At 50.6% G+C, this 20,493-nt stretch overlaps 5 protein-coding genes across 5 annotated transcripts; 2 read left to right on the forward strand and 3 right to left on the reverse strand.

Moving 5' to 3' along the window:
• Window positions 1-1,333: 1,333 nt before the first annotated feature.
• On the forward strand, window positions 1,334-3,389 carry GGI43DRAFT_243903 (glycoside hydrolase superfamily). The gene is made up of 2 exons (XM_083200723.1): window positions 1,334-1,748; window positions 1,836-3,389. The coding sequence occupies exons 1-2, from the start codon at window positions 1,577-1,579 to the stop codon at window positions 3,347-3,349; spliced, it is 1,686 nt and encodes a 561-aa protein (XP_083064034.1). The 5' UTR covers window positions 1,334-1,576; the 3' UTR covers window positions 3,350-3,389.
• A 2,036-nt stretch (window positions 3,390-5,425) lies between these two features.
• On the reverse strand, window positions 5,426-8,506 carry GGI43DRAFT_244085 (quinon protein alcohol dehydrogenase-like superfamily). Its single transcript, XM_083200727.1, has 2 exons — window positions 6,797-8,506; window positions 5,426-6,721 (listed from the first exon to the last, which is right to left on the reverse strand). Exons 1-2 carry the CDS (start codon window positions 7,910-7,912, stop codon window positions 5,588-5,590), a joined length of 2,250 nt encoding a protein of 749 aa, XP_083064035.1. The 5' UTR covers window positions 7,913-8,506; the 3' UTR covers window positions 5,426-5,587.
• A 6,239-nt stretch (window positions 8,507-14,745) lies between these two features.
• GGI43DRAFT_243994 (threonine--tRNA ligase THS1) lies at window positions 14,746-17,827 on the reverse strand. Its single transcript, XM_083200726.1, has 8 exons — window positions 17,486-17,827; window positions 17,335-17,416; window positions 17,036-17,251; window positions 16,827-16,962; window positions 16,497-16,764; window positions 15,852-16,427; window positions 15,139-15,799; window positions 14,746-15,061 (listed from the first exon to the last, which is right to left on the reverse strand). The coding sequence occupies exons 1-8, from the start codon at window positions 17,606-17,608 to the stop codon at window positions 14,907-14,909; spliced, it is 2,217 nt and encodes a 738-aa protein (XP_083064036.1). The 5' UTR covers window positions 17,609-17,827; the 3' UTR covers window positions 14,746-14,906.
• A 1-nt stretch (window position 17,828) lies between these two features.
• GGI43DRAFT_243941 (zinc finger HIT domain-containing protein) lies at window positions 17,829-19,258 on the reverse strand. Its single transcript, XM_083200724.1, has 2 exons — window positions 18,861-19,258; window positions 17,829-18,792 (listed from the first exon to the last, which is right to left on the reverse strand). Exons 1-2 carry the CDS (start codon window positions 19,123-19,125, stop codon window positions 18,227-18,229), a joined length of 831 nt encoding a protein of 276 aa, XP_083064037.1. The 5' UTR covers window positions 19,126-19,258; the 3' UTR covers window positions 17,829-18,226.
• Window positions 19,259-19,333: 75 nt separating this feature from the next.
• GGI43DRAFT_243978 (uncharacterized protein) lies at window positions 19,334-20,478 on the forward strand. The gene is made up of 4 exons (XM_083200725.1): window positions 19,334-19,548; window positions 19,617-19,816; window positions 19,895-20,000; window positions 20,143-20,478. The coding sequence occupies exons 2-4, from the start codon at window positions 19,671-19,673 to the stop codon at window positions 20,218-20,220; spliced, it is 330 nt and encodes a 109-aa protein (XP_083064038.1). The 5' UTR covers window positions 19,334-19,548; window positions 19,617-19,670; the 3' UTR covers window positions 20,221-20,478.
• Window positions 20,479-20,493: the final 15 nt, after the last annotated feature.

The following is a 20,493-nucleotide window of genomic DNA, read 5'->3' on the forward strand; positions in this document are numbered from 1 at the left end:
AATAGCAGGGGTAGGCACCCATTCTGCAAATACGAGAATTGCCTGAATAGTAAGACTGCAAGCGAGTAAGCGGTCATGATTGGGCAGAATCGGACCAGGCTTCTCGAAGAAGAATTGGCGCCCCTTTCTCGAAATGAGCTGTTTTCGCAGCCCAGCAGTCAAGCCTCGACATTTACCGCCGCTTCAAGAGCCAGTGTGGCCCCAAGACATCTTAAAACAGGTACCCTTGTCAGAGGGGAACTGCGGACTCTAGCTAGGGTCAACAGAGGAAAGGCCCCTAAGCATTGCGGAGAATCTAAGCTTAAAATGGCACAAATGCAACCTGCTGCTCATATTAGCTGTTAGTTCACGACGTCCGCTAGAAGGCCGCCACGAACGACCCCAAGACTTGCGCGATACAGAGCTGCATGGGGACTCCGTCAGACCTCAGGCTGCGGCTGACGCCAACACCGACATCAGAAACGCCGACAGACCGGCGGCCGCGCCTAGGCGAGGAACGGGGCATGAGCTGGGCCTAATAGGGTGCGAGGCGTCCTGTGCCTGGCCCGCTGGAGCGCCAAGCGGAGTGGACAGATGCAGGAACAATCTCTTAGGCTAGGCTAGCTAGTAGTGGCTGGCCAATGCATGGCCGAGATTGGCCAGAGGATTAGGATCGTCGCTCTACGTTGATTTGCCTAGCCTGTCTCTGCTCCAAGGGAGAATTGAGCGCCCAGGTCAAAATCTCAGATGACAAGACGATGCTCATCTCCCGGCATAGAGCTGATCAGCCACTCATCGCCGGTCACCCGCGCATGCAGCTTGTGGGTCCATGGGGTTCCGATTCTTATTACGAACATGTGCCTATGGTCGGTCTACTCCCGCTGCGGCTGTACTCCCTGTTGACGAGCATTCCTACCACCCAGTTTTACACAGCTTAGCAGCCTCAATGTCGCAGCGCCGTCCCATTGTTGATAATAGAGCTGCCTTCTTCGTCCATTGTCAGCATCTACAGGCTTCTAATCCAAGCGGTCGTCGCCAATTCGCCCCTTTCAAGGAGTGTTCAAGCGCAAAATGGAAATTGCTTGGCCAAGCTCCACCCTCTCCTATTTGACTACGAGAGGCCGTCTTGGCCTAGCAGCTACTTTGTATTAGCAGCGACCGGCGATGGACTCAAAGGTGACCACAGTGACTCGGCTTCCTTCCACCCCCCCTCTCTTTCCACCCCTGTCATTCCTCCTCGAACTGGGGCAGTACCTCGTCTGCAGTGGAGGATTCCACAACCAGCTAGGTATACGTTCCGACCGATTGTTGGTGAGCACACCCCGTAGCCAAGGCTAATAACAACAACGAGCCATGCTACCCGCCTCCACACGCACCGCCCGTACTCATAATAATGGCCGCCTTGCCCACCCAGCTCGCTGTCTCTTTCTTCTTTTCTTGTTCCCTACGGATCGTCAAATCGAGGTCTTGAAGGAAGTTGCTTCCATTCGCTTTCCTCCTCTTGTTCTCCAGTAACCAACTTACCGCTTCACTCTTTCAGCGGGCATTCTTTTTTTTGTAATTGATATTCCTAATAGCCGAGAACCTTGTATTCATAATGAAGGGAACAATCGCTGCCGCCGCCGTGGCTGCCTTTGCCGGTGCTGCCAACGCTTCTCACGGTCACCGCCACGCCCACGAGCTGTTCGCCGCCAAGCGAGCCCAGACTGGCGAAGTCTGCGTTCCGGGATGCACCACCATCTGGTCGACCGTCACCGGCGAGCCTACTTGTATGTTGATCGGCAACGGCATTCTCCAGCAGACCTAGATATTCAACTCTGGGCTTTTGTATAAGTGTATGCTAACCTTTCCAATAGGGGTTCCTGCGCCTCCTCCTGCCACCTCTGCTGCTCCTGTTGCGCCTACTACTGCTGCTGCGCAGACCACTGAGGCTCCCTCAACTTCCGAGGTGATTGTTGTTCCTGTCCCGACGCCGACTCCCGTCACCTTCTCGACTCCTGGAACCTACACCATCCCGGCCACCACCATCACCCTGACCGACACCACCACCGTCTGCGGTGCTACCTCGACCCAGGTGCCCCCAGGAACTCACACTGTTGGTGGTGTTACCACCATTGTTGAGACGGCCACCACCGTTACCTGCCCCGTTGCGACTGTCTCGACCAGCGGCACTGTTGTCACCAGCGTTATTGTCCAGACCACCTACGTCTGCCCTGCTGCGGGAACTTACACCATTGCTCCCATCACCACCACGGTCCCGTCGTCCACGGTCATCGTCTACCCCGTCCCCACCAGCTATGCTCCTGGTACCTACACTGCCCCCGAGAAGGTGGTTACCGTCACCGAGACTGACTATGTCACCTGGTGCCCCTTCGAGAGCTCTGGTCTCCCCACTGCTCAGCCCACTCCTACTCCGGCTCCCGCCGCCAGCTACCCTCCTCCTGCTGCCCCTAAACCCAGCAGCGCTGCGCCGGTCTACCTTCCTCCTGCTCCCAAGCCCAAGCCTTCCCAGGCTGCCCCTAAGCCTCAGGTCCCTAGCACCGGTCTGATCGGCAACAACGACCACTACGGTATCACCTACACTCCTTATGAGCCTACCACTGGAAACTGCAAGTCCGCTGCCGAGGTCGACAAGGATATTTCCAACCTTAAGGCCGCTGGCTTCCAGATTGCCCGTGTCTACTCGACTGACTGCAGCACTCTTGCCAATGTTGGTGGCGCTGCTAAGAAGTACGGTCTTGATCTGATCCTCGGTGTCTTCGTCAAGGGTGATGGCTGCAGCTATGACACTCCCGACATCAAGAGCCAGGTCGATGCCATTGCTGCGTGGGCTGAGTGGGACATTGTCAAGCTCATTGTTGTGGGTAACGAGGCTATTATGAACAACTACTGTTCTCCCACTCAGCTTGCTTCTCTGGTCTCTGCCGTCAAGGGTCAGTGCAGCGGCTACACCGGTCCTTACACCATCTCCGAGACTCTGAACATCTGGCAGCAGCCTGCTGTTTCTGCCGCTATCTGCCCTGTTGTCGATCTCGCTGGTGCCAACATCCACCCTTACTTCAACACCGCAACTCCCGCTTCAGCCGCCGGTGACTTCGTTGCTGGTCAGCTCGAGCTTCTGAACGAGATTTGCTCCGGCAAGTCAGCCATCAACCTGGAGTGCGGTTGGCCCAAGCAGGGTGATTGCAATGGCGCTGCCTGCCCTGGTACCTCCGAGCAGGCTATTGCTATTAAGTCTATTCGTGAGAAGTGCGGTGACAAGACCGTCTTCTTCTCTTACGACGACGACGAGTGGAAGCAGCCTGGTCCTCTGGGCTGTGAACAGAGCTGGGGTGTTGCTGCTGCCTTCCAGATTGGAGGTGTCTTCTAAAGAGATTGAGAATTTAATACGCAATGCACGATTGGTTTAACTGCAGCTGAACGCCGTATGCCAGACAGGGCCACAATCGTCACCCTGGAGCCGATTCGGTAGTCCAGGCGGCCATAACGGCTTTAGATGCCGCTACGTGACAAGAGATGGACCTGGGTTGGCTGCCATTTTTTATATCCTTTTGCGGGTATTGTGATATGCGAGTCTTGTGATTTGGTTTTTTGGGACAATTGCGCGGTAGTTCTGTATATGAGGTCGCATAAGTCCGGGTGTACATTTTGCATCTGATGCTAATGCTGTAATTAATTAATTATTCGATGAAATTGTTTTATAAATCGTGATGAACGTGAACCGTGGATCCATATTAAGTCTAACCCGTGTAAAGTTAACTCTGAGAATGCGTCTAAGATGACGCAAGGAAGTTGAATCAATATAACTATTCATAACTAATATATGGCTATTATTATAAATCTTTGTAGTTTGAATATATATCTTTACTTTGTACTTAAGAGCAATACACAAGGAGGGTAAGTGACGCAACAACTGAGACATGCGTTCCAATGAGCCGATCAAGCAGCACCATTCCAACGGCTGACTTGGCAACACGAGTGTGAAAGATGGCAAGCATTGCAGCGCTAATATCATGTAGATATTGCTACCACAGTGAATTTCTTCTTATTTTACTTTTTTCCTCCCCTTTCTGCCATAGAAAGTCTAAATTAGGTCATATATGAGCCAGAGATATTTACAAATGGGGAGTTGTAATAACCCAAGTAGGTTTTAGCTAGCAGCCATACGCACCTCTTTCCATTTACCCTGTAGGCCACCGAAAATCAATCTCGGTTTTGACAATGCATACATAGCTCCATGAATGCAGAATAACACAAAAATCAAGTTTTTCTTTTCTTTCTTTTAATCATGGATGAAACTGCATGCAGTCGCGGGATGACTTCACACAGTAAACATTGGATGTGTTACTCATTTGTAAAATCCAAAGATTTCTGGTTATTTTTTTTTTTGCTTCCAGGCCTTTCTCCCGTCTATGCTTTCTATCACAGCTACTGAACAGAATTCAAATTGGAGTATATACTCATCAAATCCCGAACACAAACTCACACGTATACTCCCTAATACACCCGTAGATACATACTACACCTCTTCACCTAGCTATAGCACCAAATAAGCTAAACCTTGGTAAAACAAATCAAGCGAGGAAAGAGAAAAGAGATCAAAACCATTTCGTCCTATATGCCTACGATATATACCATTGTGTGTTTTTTCTTTTTCAAGTCCGCCCTTACTTTGTTCCTAACCTGAGGCTACACATATTTCCCTCAATCATCTTCCTGACATAAACCCTAAAATTTTTGAATTGAAAATATGGCCATAGTTCGACCACGAGGCAGAAGAAACAATCTTGTCTCATGCCACACGTGGAAGAAGCTGAAGAGAAAAATAAGAAAACAGCGTGAACAACAAGAAAAAGGCTAGAATGAAAAAAAAAACAGAAAAAAAAAGGACCGCTTCAAACCCTTACTTGTAAGTCCTCATGTATCTGACCCAAGTGCCATGCTTAGTGAAACCCAACAAAACGAAAAAAAAGGAGAAAAAGAAGAGAAGAAGAGAAGGGAAGAGAAGAAAACGGCCAAAGGATGATAGGGCAATCTCGGCTCAGTAAGATTGGCTACTTACGAGGCCACGCTTTTTTTCTGTTCGTTTCTTTTCTTAGAAGAGAAAGGAGGGCGCCTAATTTTCCCAAAACCACCTCTAAATTTTTTGCTTTCTTTTTTCCTTTTTTTAAACACTCATATAACGACAAGGGGAATAAATAAAACGAGTATCCAAAAAAATGCAGAGATAAAAAGATCATCATGAATTCCCATGGCAAGTTGACTATGACCAGAACCCAGGACATAAATATGTTCAATTCTTAACAAGTCAACAGCCTTTTGTGTAGGGATAAGGTGTCAAAGATACCATGCCAGAGAAAATCGAGAAAATGCAGGCTAAAATGGGCCGAGCTCAAAAAGAGGTAAAAATGGGAGAATAAATAAAGTGTCATGACTCATAGGTAGAGGAAAAGGGAGGAGATGCGAGGTCTGTGTAAAGTATGTACAAGTCAAACGGAGTTCCTTGAAAAAGTGACGAGAGGAGGTAGCAAGGAAAGCGGAAAATAAAATGAAAAGTGAATCATAGCTTCATCACCGGATGGGTATTTAGTCCTTTCAGTTGCTTTGATTAAAATATACTGGGACCATCCATGAGGGGCGGCGGTCGGCGGTGTTGCGAATCGTTCCAAGTGGCCGAGGATTCATCGTCTGGGGGAGATCGTTCCCGTCCTCCTGAGACAGGCTCATCAACTCCGTAGCTACAGCGCTCAAATTGCAGTAGACCGCCACGGTGAGCATCGCAGCAGAGAACGTTGAAGTCCTGGCCTTCGTTGGTAAATGCCACGCCGCCAATCTCACCAAATATGTCGATGGTCTGCTTAGAGCTGAACGTGCTGGCATCAATCAGATGAATATAGTCAGCCTCTTCGGCAGCAGCCAGGATCGGCTTGCCGCAGCCCGTTGGCGAAAAGCGCAGGTTTCGGACACCGGCCATCTCAGTATTTATTGTGTGGACCGGCGAGCTTACGCCACTTGAATTGTGCCAACGACGAGCGTCCCAGATCTTGACAGTCTTGTCTTGGAATCCGGTGGCAACGGTATAGCCATTGTCTGACCAGTCGCAGGCAAACCCGTAATCTCGGTGTCCACTCAGCTGCTGCAGGATTTCTCCCGTCTCTGCATTGGTGATTAGGACATTCAAGTCATCGCCCACAACGACCCTCAGTCGACCATCTGGTGATATGGCCGAGCAGTTCAGAGCAAAAGGGTATGTGAATGTAGAGGTAAATTTTTCCGTCCGGAGGTCCATGAGGCGGAAGCGGTTGTCATTGCTTGCGATAGCAGCGGCAGGGCTGTCGGATCTCCTCGGCTTGTATATTTTAATGTGGTTGGTGATGCCGCTAATGTTGGTAGATATCTGCCCCTCGGAGTAGCTCCTTCTATCTTCAGCGCTCAGCGACTGCAGGTAATAGTCGCCGCCGAAAGTACCGCTCATCAGTAGGCCGCAGCCGGCATCGAGAGTTGAGATTGCTGGACCCGTCATACCAGAGAATGCGCGAAGATCCATGGCTAATGTGGTCCTTTTCGTCGCCGTATTCATCACATTGATGCCATTGACGCTGGGGTAAAATGCTTGTGTTCGAGTGGGACAAGCGAGAACGCTTCGGAGCTGGAAATGGGCAAGACTAATGTCTCGTCGAACGTCCATCCTGTTGAATCTGAAGAAATTCTCGGTGGAAGGAATTTTGGCGTTTGATTCAATCTAATTTCAAATAAGGTGGTTAGAACAAAATCTAGCCTTCATGTTGTGTGGAGAGTATTCTCTTATATAACTCACGTAAATATCAGAGCCAGGCCTGTTCACATAGTTCCTGTACGTTTGTCGACGAATTTCTCTGGCGTAGTGACGGGCCGTGTTCATACTGTCCCAGTCCAACCCTTGCATATCACAACCATTGGCGCGCAGATCTCTGTAATGTACACGCTCCACTCCGCTGTTAGCTTGCTTCAAGACTCTGCGGATACCCGGCCGAGGTAACCTCAAGGACATTAGCGGGACGTTTCCATATGCCCAAGCACGTAGGAAGTCGACCAGGCCGTAGTTTTCAGATCCCAATATGCTTGGGTTTGGATTGCTCATGTGAGGCGGAGGGAAAGGATCCATCAACATCTGCTCCTCATCCTCATCGAGTGATAGCTCGTCAGCTGATAGGGGATGTTGGAGAAGTATGTTGAGGGCTTCGTCGAGCAATTCTTGTGGCATATTGGCCGGCAATGGCATCTGGCTGCTTGGATGGAGATATTGCAAGAGGCTGGGTATCGAGGCTGGTGGCACATGTGCCTCCTCTTGGTCCATCATCTCGTCCTCGTCATCTTCCTCATCCTCGTCCTCATCGTCCTCTTCGTCTTCATCGTCCTCATATTCCCCTTCCATTTCTCCTTCGTCATCCGCCAGGCCATCGGTATAGTATTCGTTGTAAGCTGCGCTGGATTCAACCATAGAATTGCCGCTGACAGCCCCATTCAAGTGGCTGACTGGAGCTCCTCCATCGCTATCGCTCATTTCTTGATCGTAGCTGTCATGCATGTGAGGTTGGTGCTGGGCAGATGTGAATGGGACTCCATAAGGATAATTAGTAAACGAGCTGGCGGGAAGGTCTAGTACGAGTTCATTGCTGCCAGAGCCGCCGTCGACGGGTGCGTGATGAATTCCACCCTGGGGGTGCTCGTGATAATACTCTTCGTGCTGCTCGAAATACATTTTGTCGGTTGTGCTGTTCCCCGATGCAAAGGCCGCATGCTGCGCCTGGTTCCAGCCCAAGCCGTCTTCGTGATCCTGCTGCGAGCAGTGGTGGAAATTGGGATGGTTAATATGATGGCCGTCGTGGCCGTCGCAGATACAGTTTTCGTCGAGCTCGCAATCTGGTGGTAATGAAAGTGATTTGGGTCGCATGACTATCCGCGACAACAGCAAGGCTCGTGGCCAGGTGTTGCGGGATTGCGGCAGCGACACGCGCAACGGGCCTGCGTCCCGAGCTGTGCCTTGTCCCGGCCTCGTCTTTTGCTGCCGGCGGTGGCTCTTTTATCCCCTGGTGCGAATGCAGAAGCAAGGGGAGGGGGGGGCTGTCGATTTTCAAACCAACCTTGATCTGGTGCAAGCCCCCAAGCTGTCGGATGCGCTACTCTCTTCCAACCTCGTCGATGAGCCGCTGCCCTTGCCTTTGCGACAGCAACCTTGTCACACCTCTTCTTGGTATGTTCCCGATGTCCCTCTTCCACCGCTCAAGGTTCTTGAGTGGGTGGTGGCGATGGTGGTAGTGGTGGTGGTAGCAGCAGTGGTGGTATACCGCCCTTTCTCTTTTGCTCGTGGTCTTTCAGCCGCAGGTGTCCGGTCTGACTTTTGCTTGACTCGCTCAAGCACTAGCCTCTTGGGACGTTCGCTTCGACTACTAATGCTCGAAGTGGCCGCTTTTCCCCGGCCTCTGCTGCACAGCTATCGCAGCCTCAGCTAAGAGGGAATGGGATAGTATTAAAAAGGATGAAAATGGACGGGTATAAGCGTACGGCTCGCGCGCGCGTGGGGTCGAATCGCCAGCACGGCCCAATGGATAATAAGCGTCCGTTAGACGAGATGGGACGCGGAGACGAGGATGCCGCTGTTTAGCTCCCTTCCGACGCTGCTTGGGGCTCCGGCTGTCGCCAATAGTGCTGCCGGAGAGGGCCTGCTGGGATGATTAGGATCGTAACGGGCGTTGAAGGATTGGCTGTGGTCTGCAGCGGCAGAGGGCATGTGATTGGCGGCAGAGGAGTGGCGGTAGTGATGATCTGGCGATGGTGATGGCGACGGCGATGAAAGATGAGAGATGAAGAGAGTGGGCTACTAGTAGTACTGACTGATGCGTAGTTTCCCCGTCGCCGAGGCCAGCAGCCTCGTGTGCTACTGCTGGGCAAAAGCTGTGGTGTAGAAGTGAGGTGAAGAGGCCGTGGTAGCGTCGCCCAGACGTTGTGGATAGACTGCCAACTTTAATACGGCCCGCGGCCGGACCTGATAAAAAAAAAGCGTGTGCTCGATGGCCAATCCTCTGGTGCGAGTCAAGCCCCCTCCCCTCCCCCAGACTTTGTGCTTGGCCTTTTAGTCACTATGCTTGTCCTGTCTTGTACCCGTACCCAGCGCGCAAGTCAAACGACAACCTCCAATCTCGAGTTTCTACTTTGTATGTACGTAGGGCTGACGCTGACGGGCTGGCAAATGGCACGCCTTTGCTCTGCTGTCTCTCTTCTCTTCTCTCTTCTCTCAACCAGCGCGCCTGTGGTGATTGACTTAGCGCCGGCTGTGGCCTGGGCGAGTCGCGACAATTGCAGAGGAGAGAAAAGATCAGAAATCAGACACATCATATGTGCCGTCTGCTGGTGAGCGCATTCTCCGAGCGATGCTAAAATCGGTGCCAAGCCGGGCAGGGTCCGTTGATAGACACAGCCTTGAGGCCCGAAGGTCACAGGTACCACGCAGCGAAAATTACCGACTTGCTTCTTGAGGGAGGGGACGATCCCCGTTCTAGGCCGAGACGCACGCCATAGCCAGGACTAGCAGCACCTGTGTGAACTGGACTGATCCCTGCAAAAGAGGCTGGCCAGGGGGGACGAGAGTCCAAGCCTGTGCTCTGTAGATTGTACTCTGAATGGGATGACTGGGGTAGCAATGCTATTCAGCGCCTTGCAGCGCAGTGCTGTCTGTTGCTGCAGTTCAGTGCAGTTAGGTTAGCACAATGTCTATATCTCTGAGCCTTTCAACTTCACTGTACTTACACGTGCGACGCCCGACGCATAGAACCCGGGCTCCCTTGGAGTGTTGCACAACAGTAGTCGCACAACGGATGCGCACACGGCATTGGCCAGCGGGCGAGTGGCGCCGTGCTTGTGTTTGTGCTTGTGCTTGTACTTGTGCTGGTACTTGTGCCTGGAAAAGCACCAGTCCAGTATAGTCAGCATCGCATTGAGGCGATGGGGCGATGGTCGCGAAACGCTCTGGGGAGGGATTCTGGTGGCGTCTGGCCGGATATCGCTGAGGCCGTCCTTGACGCTCGGGGCAATAGGTGCGAGTGCCCGATAGCTCTGGGTGCTGGCCTGAGCGCGCAATGGCTTATGTTACAGCACCTGCTGGTTTACCAGCCAGGCCGCCTACGAGTGCTGGCGTCGGCGCTACAGATGATCAGTTTGATGATAATCCCGATATACGCCGGATGCTGTTCAGTGGACAGCACGGCGAGGTGTCTGCTGAGCAGATGGCGCTCTTGGCCCCCAAAACGAACAAGATACACATCAATTCCGATCCGGGTGCTGTATGGAGCACTAAGGAAAAAAAGAAGGCCCCCCCAATTTCTCCGCTGCGGGCAGTTTGGCCAAAACCTCCAACAGCCAACATCGCTCATCTCTCACATTTTGGCCCTCTTTGTTTTTGCTCCTCTTGACCATGCTTAGTCTTGTAACAGACACGGCATGATAGTGCTGGCCTCTCGAGGCCTGATTTCACTAGCAGGCTTTGTGTGAAATTGCCGCATGCACGATTTGCATTACCGGGATTACACTTGGTACGCCACGCCATTTCACTCATTCGTCTGGAACTCACAGCTTGCTGCGGTTGTCGCTGCCCTGTACTGATACGAAGAAATCCAAAGGGCAGGCAGCCGAGGAAGCAAATCATACGCAAACAAAGCCACATGGCAACCTCAGAGCCCAACCAAAAGGGAAGTATTTACTTGTAAGCATGCTTCGTAGTGGTCATGCTCCTATCAGATCAGCCTACCATGCAGACAAGCAGTGCATACCTCTTTGGGGACAGGCTGACTATTATTATACCTTGGTGATGCTTGCAATCTCAGCAGTCCGGGCTCCGGAACTGCTGCCAGGGAGTGATGCAGCTCAAACCGCAGTGGGAATATCCAGCATTGCGGAAATATGCATGACAGCCACACACTGGCTGCCAAATCTCGTTTTCGCCCGCCCACCATTGCCTGTAAGAGCAGTAGTTGCACTGCCGTATACCAGTATGCAGAACGCCCTGCGATGTCTGTGGCTCATCTCGATGGGGGATAGATGATCAACCGGACTTTCGCTTCTCTCAGCCTTGGGACTTGGCCACCATCCTCATCCTCTTTTCTCGTCGTTATGTCTCGCAACCTCTTCGGCTCCTGCGAGCCTCTTCCCACCCCTCCATACCCAAAAGCAGCAATCTGCTGCGGCATCAATCGGCTTGTTTGTCGCCCAACGACCAAAGACGGCCTTTGTTGGGCTTCGCTGCATGTGCATGTCTTCCAAATCCTCCGCACCCTGTGCCGGCATCATGCTATATCACAAGCTGCAAAGCCAGCGCCTCAAGCTCACGATGGCCTTGCTAGCAACTTTGAACGCAATACTACTTTGCACCAAGGTGTGTGTATACGCGACGCCTCGGCCTCATCCAGCTGAGAGGGTCTGGTTGCATCCAAGAGGCATTAGGGGGGCTCTGCCTGCATGCAGGATCCATATTTTCCTTCACCGGTCGCGCTTGTAGTTTGTGATAGATGACCTATAAGCTTGCTCGTTTTAGCCCCCTCCCCTCTGTTCTGCCAGCCCGCCCATCCATCACCACGCAGGGCCGCCTCTTCTGGGCTGTTTGGCCCGTCTGGTGGCTGAGAAAGGATAGCAGAGAGGAGATGGTCCCCTGGCTGCTGCTGCAGCCGCCCATGTTTGCCACTACGAGTAAGGTGGCAGCATGAAGCAGCAGCAGCAGCAACAGCAGCAGCAGCAAGCAGCATGAAGCATGAAGCATGAAGCAGCAGGCATGCTTCTACTTATACCTACCAGTAGGACTCCCTGTATACTATACGCAGAGACTAACCTGCATTCGTATAGAAATCCAATAGTATTTCGATTCGATTCAAGACTCTCGACCTTACGCGTACTACAACTGGATACGCCTACCAGTTGCGGAAGTCCTCCGTAGTCTTGTGGCACTTTGGAATGGCTAGAGAATAGCCTTTCGTATGCATAATAGCCGGCGGTGATTGATTGCTCGCTTTTCTGCTGCCACTAGTATTACGGAGCACCGAACGCAATATGGGGTAACGGTCTGCGGAGCACGGCTCAAAAGGCAAATACAAAGGCCACTAAGAAAAACTGAGGAAATACCTATCACAAAAACCAAAATGGCCAAATTTGTATTATTTCATTTTACCCCCCTTGCCGCGTCTTCCTTTTGCGTGTGCCTCGTTTCCTGCAATCGCGGTTAATTTTCTAGTTTTCTTTTCTAGCTTTCCATCTGTTCTCGTGCCCGATTACTACCTTGATCAAAGTCCGAACTATGTAAGAAAACTCCGAAGAACTTATAGACTTGCAGATATGTACATACCCAGTAGAGATTGTCCAAGAATAGAGATGGACTGCTCTGTATTTACATGGCAGTATTACTTATTAGTAGTAGGCGCCCTTTTCGTGCTACGCCAAGCCTTCTTGTCAGCAGAACCTCTTTTTCTCACTGGCTCTGTTTTTGGTGGCTACCTGCGTACTCGTACATAGTCTACAAGGTAGACAAAGTAGCCTACAAAGTAGCAGTATGCACAAGTACCTCTTTGGCCAGCCAGATGCAGGATTCTGCATGGTGGCATCAAGCTCACCCATGTCATCATTTTTCGCGCATACACACACTCATTTCGTTTTCCTTCCTTATCTCTTCCTGGCAACAAGACGTAGGATACTGCTACTAATAGTGATTTGCTAAGGGAGCTGAATGCTCAAATGGGGAAAAAGGAACTTTATCCGAAAAACGAGACATGCAAAGGCCACATTGGGCTCGTTTCACCAGGAACACTCTGGCCGTCTCAGGGTATCTTCCCAGCCATAATCACCCAACGCAGCATTGCTGTGCATGCCCAGCAACCCCCCCCTTACCTGTGCTGTTGGTTTTGGGCCTTGTCTAATAGTAGGCAGTTCTCCGTACGAAATGCTTCATCTTCGCCCTCCCCCTCTCCCTCTCGTCTTTTGCCCATTTTCAACTCTTGATCTTACTTCTTGATCTTACTAAATCAATGAATATTCCGTGATGACGAAATTCTCCGCGGAAGTTGATCTACCGGAGGAATCACTCCGCATCTAAAAAAGAGATTGGCCTTGCCGTTTTCCGCTGACAAGAGGCCATAATCCAAGATCCTTTGCTTTCAAATCATCCCTAGCTTATATTTGCATATATACCTATTTACCAAGTATTAACAAGCAGACAAAACTCCCCTTTTCCTTGCAGCCATACTACAACCATTTCCCTAAAACAGAAAGCCACTTTCACGATTCATGTAATCTCCTGCTCCATTCAATTCTTTCCGCATATATGACACATCACGCAGCACAATCCCATGCCGCGCAATCCCTTTGGTTAATTGATTATACAGTAATACCCAGTATAATATCGAACGTGCTTCTTTACGCGTTATAAAAAAAAAAAAACAAAAAACAAAAAACAAATATATTTTGCCCGCATCATCTCACCTTACCTCTTTGTGTCAGTGCCGATCATCTACACATGAGCAGTACAATTCAGCACAGACACCCGGACATAGGCACACAAATAGGGCAAGAGAATAAGAGATGCTATATAGAGCGATGTACATGTAATCAATTTAATTCCTTCGCGCTACGGAGCAAAATAATCCTCGTCCACCCACTCTAATGTGATCCTTAAATTAAAGAAGCAAAAAAAAAATCTTAGTAGATACACAATACGCATGTACCTATTAGGCCTAATCAGTATACAAAGACGACTAAGCCGGCTCGTCTCATCCCGTCCCGCCCGTCCGCCCGTGCTGTCACGTCACTAACAATCTCAAATCCCCTTGCACCACCATACAAAGCCTCACTGTCCCAGTCATCGTTCATTATACAGAAGTAGTAATATTCAAATCAAGTTATATACAAAGCAACAATAACAGCAACAAGAGATTTTGTTTTGAGCTGTAAGACAGAGAGATAGATCCTCTAGTTTCCCCCATTCTCTCAATATAACCCCCAACTTGATATCTCACATCCTGCAGCAACAACATCTTTTCATCCTATTAAACGGCTCGCCTACTGCAACGTGCAGCTTCCGCGTGCCGTAGGATTAGGGAAAAAAAAGGGCTGGTGGGCGCCCGCGCGGGGGTCTTTCTTTTCTTTTCCCGGGTTCCCATTCTCTCTCTCTCTCTATCTTCGTGCTGCTACTATACATGCATATACATGCGGCCACACTTGCTTATTTCACACCCGCCCACTTACACTCACCGAGCCTTGTGCTCCCCGTGCATCTTGGGGGGTGAGATTTGAGTTCTTATTGCATGTAGCAGCGCTAAAGGGATGAACATTTATAAAAGTGTGTGTAACGGTAAGGCTTACGCGACCGACCTAACGGGCGAGACAATAAAAAGGGAAAAGATGAGAAAGAGGAAACAAGAAGAAACGAAAAGAGGACACGCTGGCGTGCCTCTATTACAGAGTTGACGCAAAGACACGACGGGCATAAACAAAAAAAGAATGCCCAAAGCCGCCCGCCCGGTTTCCCCCTTTACACCAAATCTTGCAGCATCACGCGACTCATCAGAGCTTTTCAAAGCTGGCCTTTTCATTTGTCCGTTGTATGCTTGATAACGCCGGAATCTCTCACTGCCCCCGCAGCTGCGACCTGCTCAGTCTGAACTCCGTAGCCTTTACGCATGTGCCCGTTTTTGTTCTGGTTTTACTTTATTCATTCTAGATCTCTACACAGTACGGAAGTACAAACGCTGGCTATCCCCTTTTGTCCTCTTCTGTCTTTCTGGGTATGCCTGTAGCCACGTGTGCATGCGCAGAGTCAGAAAAAAAAACGCCTTGCATGTTGGTCTGACGACATTTTTTCTCTCTCACATATCCCGACGCCCATGTCCCGATGCTCTTGCTTAACAAATCACTTAGATGGAATTGACAAGTCTCCTCTCCACCTTCAAGGCGAGCAGCTTCTCTAGTGCCTCATCCACGGGGATCAGAGCTCCCTTGCTCTGCGTGCTCTGGTCATCTCTGTTTCGGATGTTGACGGTGCGTGAGCTGGCTTCCTCGGCTCCGACGACTAAAAGACACTCCATGTTAGTAGTAGCTCCCATATAACCAAATTTCCCTCCAAGTAAAGGACTAGATATTACTCACCAAAGATGAAGTTGTACTGCTTCAGCTGTCCAGTGCGGATCTTCTTCTGGAAAGTGTCGCTGCTCAGATCGACATCAATGTAGATACCCTTCTCCTGGTAGATGGTTTGAAGCTCCTTGGCGTAGTCGTTTACTGCGGGCATCACAGGAACAACCAGGACTTGGCGAGGGCTCATCCAGAATGGCCACTTGCCGGCGAAGTGCTCGGTGAGAATACCAAACATTCGCTCGAAACTGCCCAGAACGGCTCTGTGAATCATGACAGGTCGAGCATAGCCAACTGGCAATTCGGGGTCGTTGCTGTTCTGGTTGGCGCCGCTCTCGTCCTTGGAGGCGACATAGCGCAGCTTGAATCGCTGGGGCAGGTTAAAGTCGAGCTGGATCGTACCGCACTGGTGCTCTCGTCGCAGGGCATCGTACACGGTGATATCAATCTTGGGGCCGTAGAAAGCACCATCACCGGGGTTCTCCTCCCACTTGGAATCAATCTTCTGGGTGAAGTTATCAAGGGCCTCCTTGAGCTTGGCCTCAGCCATGTCCCAGACGGCGACCTCACCAATGTACTTCTCGGGACGGGTCGAGAGTTTCAGCTTGAAGGAGAAACCAAATAGTCCGTAGACGCTGTAAAGGAAGTCAAAAGCGCCCACAATCTCATCACGAATCTACCACCAGTCAGTAATCAGTCTTTAATGCCATCATGCTTGCTTAATATACCTGGTCGACCGTGCAGAAGATGTGAGCATCGTCCTGCTGGAAACGGCGCACACGGGTGAGTCCGGAAAGAGCTCCAGAGAACTCATTTCGGTGAAGAACACCAAAATCAGCCATCCTCCATGGCAGATCCTTGTAAGTGACATCTGAGTGGGCAAAGATTCTGCAGTGTCCAGGGCAGTTCATAGGCTTCAAGCCATACGTCTCCTTCTCAACGTCAAAGGTGAACATGTTCTCAGAGTAATGTCCCCAGTGGCCGGAGGTCTTCCATAGGTCAGACTTGTAAACGTTGGGGCTGATGACCTCGTCAAAGGCTCTCTTCTTGTACTCGCCCCGGATCAACTCCATCAGAGCATTGTAGATTCTGGTGCCATGGGGCAAGAAGAAGGTGGAACCAGGGGAAACCTCGTCGAAGAAGAACAGCTTCTGTTCCAAACCAATCTTTCGGTGGTTGCGCTTCGCAGCCTCTTCAAGGAAAGTCTTGTACTCCTCAAGCTGCTTCTTGTCAGGGAATGAAACACCAGAAATTCGCTGGACGGATTCGTTGGCGCTGTTGCCGAGCCAGTAGGCGGCAGAGTTCTATAAACAGTATCAGCAAACCTGGGGATGAAAAGCCGCACACCAAACTTCATTACGGCAAAGACATACCTTGAGGACGGTGAACGCCTTAATGTTTCCGGTGGTAGGAACATGAGGACCTCTGCATAAATCGATGAGGGGACCGCATCGGTAGACAGTGCTCAGAGTGCCGTCAGGAACTCGCTGGTTGATAAAATACTCCTTGTACTTGCTGTAGTTGAACATCTCAAGGAGCTCATCCTTGGTCATTTCCAGACGCTCAAAGGGCTGCTTCTCCTTGATAATGGAGTTGGCCAGAGATTCCAGGGCCTTCTTGTCCTCCTCCTGAACGACTTGGCTAAACAGTAACAGTTAGCAACTTGCAAATAGCCCAATTGCTCAAAGAAAAATATCCCTTACTTCTCCATGTTGGCCATATCATAGTAGAATCCAGGGGGGTCGGTGGTAGGGGGACCGTTGCAAAGGTAGCAGCCGAATCGTCTCTCGGCAGCCTCACCGAGGACGTGAGCCGAAGAGTGCCAGAAGACCTTCTTGCCTAAATCCACCAGTCAGCCCCAGCTCTTCAGGTAACAGTCTCACGTTTTCGACTTGTCTTTGCTTGTACATACCCTCCTCATTCTCGAAATCAATCAGCTCCAGCTTGCAGCTCTTCTCAAGCGGTCTCGTAAGATCCCACAGCTCTCCATCGACCATTGAGATGACGGTGCGTTCGAAGAGTGACTTGGAAATACCCCTGGCAATGGCTCCGGGGGTGGTCTCCCATGAGATACCCTTCTCCTCCTTGCCATTGGGCATGGAAATGATGATTTCCTCACGAGGCTTGGCTATAAACATGCCCAGATGTCAGTAAACTGGAAAATAAAACATAGAGACGACGATAGTGGGGTGATTTGTTGCAGCGACGCACCAGCAATCTCGGCATCTCGTCTGGCCTTGATCTTGTCGAAAATGGCAATACGGTGTTGGATGAAGTCGGGCAGGGCAGGGAGCTGCAAGGAAAACGCATTGTATCAGTATTTAATCGTTCCTCAATATGGAAATCATGTCCAAGCCCATACCTCGAGCGAAGCCTTGCCGCCGCCAGCCTTCTTCTCCTTGGGCTGCTTCGCAGGTCTTGAAGGTAGGCTCTGGGCGGGCGCGCCCTCTGCCGCCTTGGGGGCATCAACTTTCTCGGAAGACATTGTTGGTGACAGTCTCTTTTTTGGTGTTGCGACAAGGCAAAAGAAAAGAAAGTTGGCTGTTTGGCCTTTCCGTCTAATAGAGGGGCAGAAAATACCCTTAGTACTTATCGTTTAGGCGCGAGGTGGGGTTGACTCACATCAAGTTCGCGGCAAAGGTACAAGCGGCAGATCTTCGGAGTCTTGGCCAGGGGTGTTCTGAGTCAAAGGAGGTATAAGTTGGAGGAGTTATATCATGGGATTCATTAATTCATCCTTTGATTATAAATAAATCTCTCGTATTTCATTTCCATTTTATTAAAACCCCCCTCCTTGAGTCATCATGCGTCTACGTCTCATATCAACTGGGCCGGAAATCGGAGCAATCATCGTGTTATGGTAGACTCATAGACAAAAGCAAGTAAAATCGTTCAATATGTATGAATTCGCATTCCAAAAGCCAAAAGACTGGGTATCAGTTATTCGTGCCGCTCCTTATCCAAGAACTCCGTCCAAACGCCGTGGAATGCAGTCTCAATGCTGTTCCCCTATCAAAGCCTCACTCCTGAACCGTATCCTGTTGAAGAGTCAACCCTTCCTTCCAGTTCTCCATGCTGAATACCATATGAGTTCCATGACACCTCACAGTCCGTACCTGGTGACACATTCCTCTCTATGCGTCTCCAGACAGTCCAGGGCGCAGACCCTGGCCCCGCACTTCATGCATCGCACTCGTCCCCAATATCCACACACCTCGCAGAATACACGCGTAGGGTAGTTGTCCTCCCACTTGCCTCTCGTCTCATAATACGTTAGCGGTGGGTGAGCAAGCAGCTTCCTTAGCTCCTCGTCTGACGGCAGATCAGGCACACGAGATGCTAGTAACGGATCGTTGTCGCCGGGATGGGCCGCTGGCGGCGGTCTGTACTGCCCGACCAATACCGGTGGAAGATCTACGTCTGACATTGTAACGTCTTCTTCAGGTATGCCAGGCGTCGGTTTGGCGCTTCCGGTGGGTGTAGACGTGGCGGTAGCATCTCGTTTGTTTGCCGGTCGCTTGGAGCTCGCGTTGCTTGGTCGATTGTTACCCGCAGCAGCCGGGCCGCCCTCGACTTGCGCTTGTATCGCTAGGAAATCATCTAGGTGATTTGAAAATGTCTTTTGCGACTGTAGGATCTTTCGTACGTTTGGTGTATGTTTTCCAGGAGCTGTAGCGCCAGCCTCGCCATCAGCCGTTGTATCTTTGCCCTGCCTACTCTTGACGCTTTTTACATACCTTTGCCGCTCTTTGCAGGTATTGGGATCGAATTATCCTTTCCGCCGTCTCGTTCCAACGCCTCAATCTCCTTCCGAATCTTGGCTTCTTGCCGCGCCGTCAAGTCGCCGACAGTCACACCTGCGGGTGCATTGCGAGCTCGCTTTCGATTCGCTGGCTGTAAGACGTTGGATCCTGGGAGTATGCCAGTGTCAGGGACGTAGGCCCATCCGGGAGCCGACGTGGTTTTGGCACTGGCGAGTTCGATGACCCCGAAGTTATTCATGGTTCCTTGTGAATCGGTCGCGTGAGCTTGGCCTTGTGGGCTGTAGGTGGAGATTGAAGATTCAATAAAGGGACATTGGAAATTAATTGATAAGCTTCCAAAGATCGGTAATGGAAGCTTATAGAGCCCCTAAGGTATCATCCCGTCATCCACAGACGCGATCTAATAGAGGATTAGCAATAGAAGGATCGCACGGCAGCTAGAAGTCCGTGGGGCAAAAAAGTTACGCAGCGGCGAAAAAAGCAGCAGCTCTGGGTAGCTGTCGGGCTATCCTCCGCCGGAACAACCCGCGCCGCTCCTGCTAAAAGCCCGTAACCCGCCGTGTCCGCAAGCTGGGTACGTCTGTGATGATGTTGGAACTCGAGACCTTAATAGCCGCGGCAGATCCCAAATTCTAAGCCAGCAACAGCAAAATATACTCATGTAAGCTTCCAATTCCCTCCAAGCTGCACCTGCGATTGCTTGACTAAGTCTAATTCCGACCTTAAAAGTACCTCTTTCGTCGCAAGACTCGAATTGCCTTTTCCCTCGCCACACGATTCGACATGTTCGCCGCAGCATCATCAAGAATACTCGCCAGCGGCGCTCGCCGTACCTTGGCTTCGTCGCGCAGCTTCCATGCCTCAGCTCAGCGCTTGAACGATGCTGCACCACTACCAGCGAGAAAGCCCATGGGCGCCTTCAGAGGAGGGTATGTCAACGGAGAAAGAGGGTCGTGGCAATGATGCGACGGGTTAGAGCTAGAGTCTTGCTAACAGAGTATGTGAAGTCTTTTTGGCTTCCTTTTCGGAAGCGTCCTGGCCGGCGGTGCCGTATACAGCTACGTCCTGCAGGAGTACAAAGCTTCCAATGAGCTGCTCACTGAGGACATTTACGTACGTCTACCACATATGCTTGCTCTGAGAAAGCTTGGCATTTCGACATGCCTCGCGACCTTGAGCTCCCTCTTTACCTACCCACGTCATTGCTCCAGAGCGCCATATGAAACGAATAGTGGCTAACAAGATCATTAACTAGACCCTCCAAGCCTCCGTCACCCGCCTGACAAACCACGTCAAGATCCTCGAGGAGAAGATCCAACAGAAGAGGAAATAAAGCCTGAAACGGACAAAAAAAGTAAAGCAAAATAAAATGGCGCAGAGTCATAGGAAGGAAAAGGCACTGTCACTTCATCGTCAGTATGGCGGAAACGAAACAGCATAATGGCAATTGCTTGTCTTGTCTTTCATAGCAAAATAAAGCCTGTAAATTGTACCTCTTAAAACTACGAAGTACTCATATCTACTCAACAAAGGAGCAAAAAATACAAACCTATCTACTTGAAAAGAGACTACACATATTTTCACGACGATATAAGTCACAAGGCAA

This window comes from Trichoderma evansii (genome assembly GCF_050947405.1).
Source record: "Trichoderma evansii strain SZMC 28006 chromosome Unknown GGI43scaffold_3, whole genome shotgun sequence".
NCBI lineage: Eukaryota > Fungi > Ascomycota > Sordariomycetes > Hypocreales > Hypocreaceae > Trichoderma > Trichoderma evansii.